The following is a 10460-nucleotide window of genomic DNA, read 5'->3' as shown; positions in this document are numbered from 1 at the left end:
CCGAGCGTATGGAGCGCATCGCCACACCTAGGCGATCCAAGTGCAAGAACAGAGAAATAAATGCACCATTAACAACAATATAGACAAAGGAGGACTAATGAGAATGTTTCACACCGCCAGCTGAACCTACCCTGTATGAATTATCAGGAGGCTCAGTAAGTTTTGGGCTTGCTTGTTTCCTGCTTGCGCGGCCCGCTGTAGAACTCCACGGCTGTCTTTAATCCCGCTGCACCCCGATGCCGTGTCGTACACCGTCCCAACAAGAACAAGAGCGGAGTTGTCCTAGCACAAAAACAATCCCAGAGTTAAAGTTTCTCAAGCTTACATTTTGTCCAGAAAATAATAAACATAAATCAATCAGAAAACTTTCACTTCAACTCTATGAACTAACACGGTGACATTCAGCAGGAATAATAAAAATAACAGTAACTTAGTTAATAAATAATGTAACAGATGTCTGTTTTTAAACTTTTCTAATGCAGCCGGGCTCAGATAATACTCCAGGATGGGGAGGGGGATGTCTGGGAAAACATCTAGAAGTGTCTAGAAGGGACTCACTCCGCTCTCTGCTGCCATCTTCAGGTACTGAACGGACTTGCACCCATTTTTCACAGGATCCTGAGAGTAGAAAGAGGCCAGGCAGATCTGAGCCTAAACAAAAGGAAGTGGTTTCATTCAGTTAGACCATGATCAAGTTCGGCTTTCAAATGGAGATTTGTTGTGCCGAGTAAAAGCTATAAAATGTGTTTAAATGACAATGACAGAAGATGTTAAAGAATAAACCAGTTTAGGTTTAATATTTTTAAATGCTAACATCTAGATGAGAAGAAAAAACATTACCCTTTAATCAGATTATTCAGCTAGTTTATTTACTTTATTTTTGTTCAAGTTAAGAAGCCCAAATAGAATGCTATTTTATTTGGTGATCCTAACGTTTTTAATAATTATTCAAACTTAAACCATGAATATATTATGGTTTAATTGCCAGATCTGAGGTATTTAGTAAAATTATGTAACCTTTTAGGCTTTTCTTTTAAGAACTTAACAAAATGATTTTAAACAAAGAAAGATTTTCGAAATTTGGCCTTTTATGAGTCCATATAAATCAAATATAAAGGGCTTTCTCCCAAGTAGAAAAACCAAACGTGTATAACTTGCCAAATACACTGAGACAAAGCCAGAATAAATCCAACCTAATATCAAATAAATTAATTATTTGTCTGATTTTATCTACATCTATGCTGCTGTAATTAAGAACTGCATTTAACAAAAAAATATACATGTTTACATTTCATGATTAAAGTGTAGTAAATCTAAAAGAGTAAAGAGTGTATTGCAGATTATTCATGAATTACTTATTATTGTTATTATTATTATTTCAACAATGTACAACACTGTGCAGGCTGTACCTACGAAGATCATCCCAGAGAGGCCTTAAACATTTAAAGAAACGCTGCCGTGATTTGTACCTTGGTGAGCCCAGCTGTGGCTGCTTCCTCCAGTAACCTAATGGCTGTGTTCAACTCCTCCAAACTATGATGCCCCCTGCTGGTCAGCAGCAGCCTCGCATAGCGATACTGAGCCTGTTTATGGCCACTGACGGCTGCAAGCTTGTAGTAATGCAGAGCCTTACAGAGAAAAGACAAACACTTAACATATATAAACACCGTGTTCAAAATAAAATGATTACTATGGAAATGAATGCAAGCAGACACAAAAATGGCATATCATAAAATGTCATTTGTGTTGGATTAAGAATGATCATTTAACTGAAGTGAGACCATTAAAAATGCAAAAGAAATGAGTAAACCCCAGCTTAAAAGCTGAACAGACTCATAGATGCTGGTAAACTTATCGAAAAGATTTCTGACTAAGCACAACTCATTTTGATGTTTAATTTTTTTTAGGAATAGAAGAATGTGAAGCCTTCAGACTCTGAACATTAATAAAATGCTTTCAGCTAAACGTCCCTTTGTGATGGAGAGGAAAGGTACAATTTTAACAGATTTATCCATGTGCACCAGAATCGGCTGCTGTGACTTGCCTCTACAGGCTGAGGAGAGTGGAGGCATGTGGGCTTTGCAATAAATAGGCTTAGAAATCACTCGCACACATAATACCTGGTGTATTTCTATTATAGGAACTCCGTTTCTAGTGTTTCCTGTGGTTAACTCTCTGACATGGGCAGGACTTAAATTAGATCACAAATAATAGTTTTTTCCCCCCCTCCTCTGCCGTTAAGGTATCAAATTGAGCAAGAATCATAAAATCAACACATGTCCCACCTTCTCCTTGTCCTTGCTGACTCCTCTTCCTTTCTCGTAGCACACCCCCGTGTTAAACTGCGCCTTGCTGTAGCCGTGCTGGGCTGAGGCCAGAAAGCAGCAGAAAGCCTCTTCGTATTTCTCACTCTTGGCACTTTCTAGACCTGGTGGACACAGAGAGACAAAGATGTCCACTTTGAACGGAGATAAATGACAAAGAAACGGACAACAGTCATCTGAATTTGAAGGTCTGTGTGATATCCTGAGGTAAATTTCTCAGTAAATCTTTACAATGATGTTCAAGATTACGGGAATGCTGGCGTCTCCAACATTTCTGAGGTCGAGTGCTGCTTTTGTCAGCCTCTCTTTATCTGACCCTTCCTAAAAAACACGGTCGGAGATACAAATATGACAGTGAAAATAAGATATCAAATGAATTGGATACTTTAGATACTTTTAAAGAAAAGTTGAAAAGTTTCACCTTGTCCTTGTCATCTGTGTGTTTCTGGTAGAACTCAGTCTGCAGGGGAGAACTCAGAAATGGCTCCTCTGTGTGTCAGGAACATAAAATGTAATACACCCCAGGCTCATCAAAAAAGTGTGCCATTATTTTAGAGAACCTGACATTTTGAGCTAACCAGGTGTCAGTGAATCCTTGCCCAGGAGCTCCTCCTGGTGGCCAGAGACAGAACTGCCAGTGGCCTCACTGCTGCTGCTTTGAGATGGAGACTGATCTTGATTCTCTCTCTCTGGCACAGCCTGCAGACACAAGACATTTCTTCCTCTGGGCAGGACGTCACGTCTCGATACTGTCGACAACAAACAACATTGCTGCATTAGAATGCCGATCACGCGTGGGTGTAGAAAAGGGCTGCGCGATGAAGATCGTTCAACATTTCATGAATTTGGGAGGGCTTACAATGTGGCAATATCATAGTTTAAGTTGCTGTGGGTGAACTATTGCAACGTCGCCAGAAAGACTCACAGATTTCCAGCAGGATGCGGTATCCGCATTTCTGCAGAGAAGAGGGAGCTGTCAGGGTTCCAGGACTGGGACTGGGCTCGGAGCCTGAAGAAAACCTGGAGTGGACCCTTCTGCAGATCTGCATGAACAGCACTGCCACTGCTCCCTGTGGAGAAACCCCACGGTCACGAGAACATCTCGACTGTATCCTTGCCAGTGATTTGTGAACGTGTGCCAGGAGAAGCTGGCTATGTGGCACTACGCTCAGGGGCTTCCAGTTCCTGGTTTTAACTGTGTGTAGTGCAAAAACAATTAGCGCTCTGCATACTGATTTCGGTCAAACTGTGAGCCAGGCCTTCGGCGTGCACAGCTCTTACATATTTCTAATACATTTTTACACGCCAGTTGTTGACAAACCAAATTTCTTTGGTAATTATTGATGTTTTCACACAGAGCAGCTGAAGACCTACCCATCCCACAGCATCCAGAGCTGTGTAACTTGGAAGTTCGGCATACCCGAACTGAAACGTCCTTTCTTTCTTCCTCCTCTCCCCGTCCTCATCCTGGGATCTGACAATCAACAGCATAATGGGAAAAGATGACACAGCGGTCTTTATTTCAATTGAAGTGCCATTAAATGTCAGAAAGTTGCAGTTTAAGTTCGCTAGGTTTGAGACGGTTCCCTGTTAGCACCGCTTATACAAAAAAAAAAAGAAAAAAAAGAAAAAAAAAATCACAAGCAGACGCTGCTGGATGATGCAAGCGGCTGAAAACGAAGCTGAATCGACGCAACAGGTTCAAACGGGGGATAAAGGACGTGCAACAGACAAGGAGAAAAGCTCCGTCTGAGGTTTAAACTTATTCAAACATCCCCCTTGAATCAAACGATAACAGTAGCAGCAGCTTGTGGGATAGGTGAGAAATGGTCAAAAAGGCCGAGCTTTTACTTTACAACAGATCATCAAAGCATGGGTGAAGTGAAAAAAACTGAAAACAAAGAAGCAATGAAGAGGCACCTGTTGTCCAAGGCGTGTCGAGAAGTGGAGAGGGCAGCTGAGCCGCTGATGACCTCATCCTCCACATGGTGGTTCTGAGGGAGTCGTAAGGTACTGCTGCCATGGTACCGATGGAAAACTGTGCGGTAGCGGCAAGAGGGAGGGGGAAAAAAAGCAGCTGGAATCACTCAGTTAAACTCAAATATCCAGGTTTTCATTTCATGGGAAAACTGTTTAAGCCCCCCCCCCCCCCCCCCATTAAACAATGTTCCCTTTAATCTCTGATCATAAAAAGACAAATATAGCTCTGGAAAACATTAGGGGCCTATTGCAATTTTTTCTTAGTTGTATGTCTGCATGTATGACAGCTGCTTCATTCCAGTGTCCATACATCCGTCACGAAGCCCTGATAAAGTAACTTAATCCCCTCAACCGACAACGATGTTGTGAAACCCTGGTGGAGAGGATCATCCCTGGGTGCATGAAAACCAGCTGTTAATAATTTTGTGTTGTAAAAATAAACATTCATTGGCTTGCTTTGTTTTATTAGAGGTCTGAAAACATTTAACCCTAGTCATTTAAAAAAAAAAAAAATATTTCCTACACAATTTCTACCTGGAATTTGGAGGAAATATTTTGTCATTTAGAGAATGAAAGAAAAACAGTTTTCTTCATAAGACCTACATTTAAACAGCAAATGACTACAAATGCTGAAGTCGCTTTGATTCCCCCCCTGCAGAGCTGCAAACTTGTCATCTGATTTATTATTGGTGGGATTTTAGTAGCACTTCAGGGAAATTAAAATTAAATACATGGAAAATGTTAATGGAAACATCCAAAAACAGTCATACACATAATGGATTTGGATTTTAAACGATCTTCATTCAACAAAAGTTTGTTTTTGATATGAAAAACAAAACAAACAAAAAAAAAAAAACAGACGTGTGTAGAAAAAAAAGTTAAAAATATGTTTTGGTTTATAAAAACACAACTAATGTGTTTATTTGGATTTTTGCAAACGAAATAATCATAATATCAATGATCAAAACTTTCTAAATAATAAGTGGAGTCCAGGCTTTACTGACGTTACAGCAATCATATCCTTTGGATGAACTTTTTAAATGGATCCACTGGTATTTTTAATAGGAAATTGCTTATCCATCTATTAGAAATATCAGTTTGGCTATTAAAAGCCAACAAAACAAGAAGGGAACAAAAAGTATATAGTGATAAAACGTTTATTCTAGGTTTTTAATGAAGAAGTCACACTGTAAAAAGCCAGGGAGTCACACACTCCTCCTCTTAGGTTGGGTAGAAATCAGGCTGAGGCAGGGAGTCAGCTTCACCGAACCAAAACAAACCTTCCCATGCGGTTTCATAAGTCACTACTAGCTTTTATCCTCGGCGTTAGCCTGCGCCGCTTTGCGTTGAGGTTTAACGCTCAGCGGTGCAAGCTAACGCTGAAACGGTACAGCCGACCCATAACTAGTACGAACCTACTTCTGAACAGCTAACAATTACAAGATAAAGAGGAAAACACAGACGTCCGTTTCTCTGGCGTCAGTGACATTCGTCTCACCTCTCCCGACTAAACCTTGAACTCTCCACATCCCGGTCCGTCCGCTGGAGCAGCTTCAACTACCGACTTCTTACCGGAGGTTCATGCTTAAAAGTGCGGAAGGGATCGTCCGGCCCCATAAACAGACAGCAGCCGGTGTTTGTCTGGCGGTAGACAAATAAATAATAAAGAAACTGTCACGGGATGTGTCGGACTCGGACGACCAGCAAACCGGAAGTAGGCAGGTGACGCAATCGGGAAAGTTTGAGAAAGTGGTGCAATGCGGCGCCATTGCGCCACACATCGGTCAGTTAGGGAATTTCAACAGATTTTTATTCACGAAAAAACTGCAAAAAATAAAAATAAAGTAAAACAAGACAGCAAAATGATTTACACGATGCTATTAAAAATAGGAAATGTTGGCAGGATAATTTCCAGTGTGCCTAAAACTCCTTGGTGCTGCAAATTAACATCTGAGAGTCATATTTCTTAAAAAATGGACCTGACACAACACCTCATTCCGTTGATTCCACTAATTGACGAAATTTTCTGTGCAGAAATCTTTGGAAATCACACGTTTTATTTTTAATATTGTTTTTCTGGGGTTTTAGTAGTGGCTCATTTTCTTTTTACAAAGTATATATATATATATATATATATATATATATATATATATATATTATATATATATATATATATATATATATATATATATATATATATACACACCTATAGGTATGTATACATATATATATAATTTAAAAGTAGAACATTTAAAAGTAACTAAAAATTTGCATGTGTATATATGTATCTAACCCCTCATGACCCAATAGGGATAAGCGTGTTGGAAAATGGATGGATAGTTTTGAGTTATGTATCTACCCTCTTTCCTATGACGCCCCTAAACAGTCCTGGTGCAACCAATTACCTTCAGAAGTCCCATAATTAGTGAACTGAAGCTCACCTGTCTGCAATCTGAGTGTCACATGTCAGTATAAAAATACCTTTTCTGAAAGGCACCAGAGGCTGCAGCACCACTAAGCTAATATAACACCACAAAGCTCTCCAAACAAGTCAGGGATAAAGTTGCCGAGAAGTACAAGTCAGGGTGGGGTAATAGCAAAATATCAAATCACTGGTGTTCCCCCATAGTGCTATTAAATCCATCATATTCAGATGGAAAGCCTATGGTACCACAACAGACCTTCCAAGAGAGGGTTCCCCATCAAAACTCAATGACCGGGCAAGGAGGACATGATCAGCCCAAAGACCAAAGGTAACCCTGAAAGAGCTGCAGAGCTCCACAGCAGAGACTGGTTGATCTATCCATAGGACCAATAAAAGCCATAGGCTCCATAGAGCTGGGCTAAATGGAAGACTGAAAAAAAACACATTAGTGTTAAAAATATGGTACACATTTTGAGTGTACCATACTTAATACCCCAAAATGTATGGGAGATGGTGCTCTGGTGAGATGAGACAAAAATCTAACTTTTTGGCCACCAAGGAAAACGCTATCTCTGGTGTAAACGCACCACATCCCCGTCAACCCAAGAACACCATGGTGGTGGTTACATCATGATGTGGGATGGATGTAGATTGTCAGATTGATGGACTGGACTGGAAACTGGTTAAGATATATTTATTTGAGCAACATATACATTTGTAGGAATGAAAATAGATATTTTAATTTGTTTGTTTTTTACTCACATTGACCACAAGGTATGTAAAAGTGGTGGTATTAACCTAATATTTGATAAGGCTTGATGATATAGTTTCTTCAAGTAGGACTTGAAGCAAACAGTAAAAACCACAAAACTCACTAAAAAATAATTTTTATTCGCTGCTTTTTCTATAACTATAAAACTCTGAGAATGTTAAAACACAACGAAGATGATATAACTATAAACCTAAAGATATAAAAAGACTGCATACAAGTTAATATCTACCAATATTAACCTCATAAAATTTCCAATTTAGAAAACAAATAAAGAAGGTCTTCATCTAAAGAAATATTTCATAATAATCAGATGTTTTTCTGTGATGTAACCATTGAGCTGAGGGTCAAACATTTAGAGTTCAGTTAAAAAATAAAACGGTCAAAAAGTTTTCATTTTCTATTCCATTAAAGGATTTAGTAAACATGTTTTTCTCTTGGCCAATGGCTCCTTGCAGATCTGAACTCCAAATCCAAACTCACACATAGAAAGGTAAACGCGTTTTGATTCCCCTTTTCTATAACATTGCCACCTTTTCAGCAAGTATTCTTAAACATACTTTAAGAACCATAACCTTGTCAGCCTCATCAGAAAAGAAAGCTCCTTCCTGGTAAAGACAGCATTTCAGTTTGAAATAAAGCGACTTCATGATTAGAAATTCCTTTGGGCGCCAAGATAGGAATGAAACTCTCTTTGGCTTTGAAGGTTTTAAACTTTTGCTTCTGAATCTGCTGTCTCACAGATCCTCGCCATGCGCTGATGTTTGTCTCATCAGAGCATCTCACCGGGCTAAAAACAATGGGAGGTGAACTGAGGGCATAACTTGAAATGGTCTGATTCATTTGATGGATTTACGCTCAAGAATAGTTGCTCTCCCTGTGATTGAATATGTGACGCAGTCTCTGACGCCTTCCTGGAACCACAGCTTCTTCCAGTCAGATGGATCTGAACAAAACAGAGGGGGGCACAAAGGAGGAGGTATGCACTCATGATGTCAGGTCCAACTTGGACTGATTCACTCTTTGCCCTGTTGCCATGGTGACACAATCATCGGGTCTTTCACTTCCTCCTCCGGCGAATTGCCTGCAGTAGCATGTAATGTTAACAGCGTCTCTGCACTGCCAGCAACTGTTTACTGGTCCACCTGCCTGAGGCTATATTTGTCAGAGCAATATGGAAAACATCGGGCTGAGCTGGAAAGGGACCCGCATCAGAACCGACTAATCGAACAGTTTGTTTTTGCTCATACTTCAGGTTATGTTTGAAATAGTAGCAAATTTTTTTTTAAAGCACCTAAGGGACTCACAAAGCAATTTAGCTCTTTCTGAAATCTTGTTTTGCTTTTATTTTACATACCCTCTTCATCCTGACAATCATAGCTTTGAATTTTCTTTCATCTCAAAGACGTAAATTGACTAACAGAGAAGTGTACTGGGTATTACAGTAAAACCACGGCTTTTTCCAGACACATTTTAAAGTTGCTAGAGGCGAAAATGCAGATGCCCCCAGTATTCCCTCCTGACATCTTGCAGGATAACTTCAGGTAGTTACAAGCAGGTAAATGTTTTTTTCCCACCAAAAGCTTTTACAAATTTAAGGGGAAGCAAGTCTGCTCTGTCTTCTCTAACCCCCCAGTCGGTCGAGGCAGATAACCGTTCACACTGAGTCTGGTTCTGCTGGAGATTTTTCCTTCCCGTTAAAGGGGAGTTTTCCTCTCCACTGTCGCTTCATGCTTGCTCAGTATGAGGGATTGCTGCAAAGCCACAGACAATGCAGACGACTCTCCCTGTGGCTCTACACTTCTCCAGGAGAGAATGCTGCTTGTCAAGACTTGATGCAGTCTGCTGGGTTTCCTCAGATAGGAAACTTTTTGACCAATCTGTATAATCTGATTGAATTTGACTTCCGAAAATGCCTTGAGATGAAATGTATCATGAATTGGTACTATATAAATAAAATTGAATTGAAGTAAAGGTGTCATGTTTTTTTCCTTTTGAGTCCCTGATTGTCAGAAGGTGGAGCTGGGCAGGCTGCAGCCGGCGCATTTGCTTCCCATCAAATTTGTCCAGAGCATCTATTTATACACCTAGAAAATAAAAAAAAACAGGCCCATTGTCCATTGAAAAAAAAAAAAGAAAATTCAAATTAGTCAAATCTGATTTACAGTGTCAGTCTTTTTCTATTCACTGAATGACTCCTGAATATTACTGGAGCAACTTAATTACTCTGAATTTCACTTGGGAATATTGGAGAGGAGGGGACTTTACTATAATACATGACATATTTTCAAGATTTAAAATTTTTAAATATTAATTTCAATAAATACCTAACAGTTATGCGCTACTTTGTGTTAATCACAAACATCAAATGCTAATAAGACACAAGAAAGGTCTGAGCTGTAAACTTAAGTAAAATGTTAAAGGAGTATGAATACTCTTGCAAGGGACCATAAGGTCGACCCATGAGCTGAGTTTGGGAAGACTCGGCATAAATTGAGCAGTTTCTGAACGGTTACTTACCTAACTACTTACCTCTACGTGTAGTGAATCTCAGCAGGCAGCTAAACAGAGCAATTTAAACACTGTGGCTGAACTGCAGGCCTCCACCACCCTCTCTCATTTACTCTCTCTTCTACTAACCTCTAAACGAGTTCAACTTGGTTGTAGAAGTAAATATAGAAAAACACTTCCTACACATGTGACAAATAATTTCAATGTATTGACATTTTTTTAATGTCTCGTCAAATTTAAACAGAAAGTAAAAGATTTGAACTTACAACTATTGTTACGAGAATGTCTTGACAGAGTATTTAGTGAAAATAAATAAAGCAGCTTAAGACTAAAAATATATTGTTGCCTCCTATTTGACAGCAAAATCATTTTCCACTCAGCCTTGACAAAAACCTCTTCAAAGGACGACATGCAGTATTGTTACAGCATTTACATTGCTTTTAGTATGTAT

General features: G+C 39.4%; 1 protein-coding gene across 1 annotated transcript in view; it reads right to left on the bottom strand.

Moving 5' to 3' along the window:
* Positions 1-6037, bottom strand: part of dele1 (DAP3 binding cell death enhancer 1) — a gene marked incomplete in the record, with an annotated part of 30075 nt that extends 24038 nt beyond the window's left edge. Inside the window, 6 exon segments of the mRNA XM_036127073.1 lie at positions 2783-2813; positions 2903-3073; positions 3250-3394; positions 3699-3798; positions 4245-4362; positions 5803-6037. Of these exon segments, the coding sequence (XP_035982966.1) occupies positions 2783-2813; positions 2903-3073; positions 3250-3394; positions 3699-3798; positions 4245-4362; positions 5803-5833 (596 nt within the window).
* Positions 6038-10460: the final 4423 nt, after the last annotated feature.

This window comes from Fundulus heteroclitus, chromosome 23 (genome assembly GCF_011125445.2).
Source record: "Fundulus heteroclitus isolate FHET01 chromosome 23, MU-UCD_Fhet_4.1, whole genome shotgun sequence".
Lineage (NCBI taxonomy): Eukaryota > Metazoa > Chordata > Actinopteri > Cyprinodontiformes > Fundulidae > Fundulus > Fundulus heteroclitus.
Note: the sequence above shows the minus strand (reverse complement) of the source record. Positions and strands in the feature narration are given on the sequence as shown.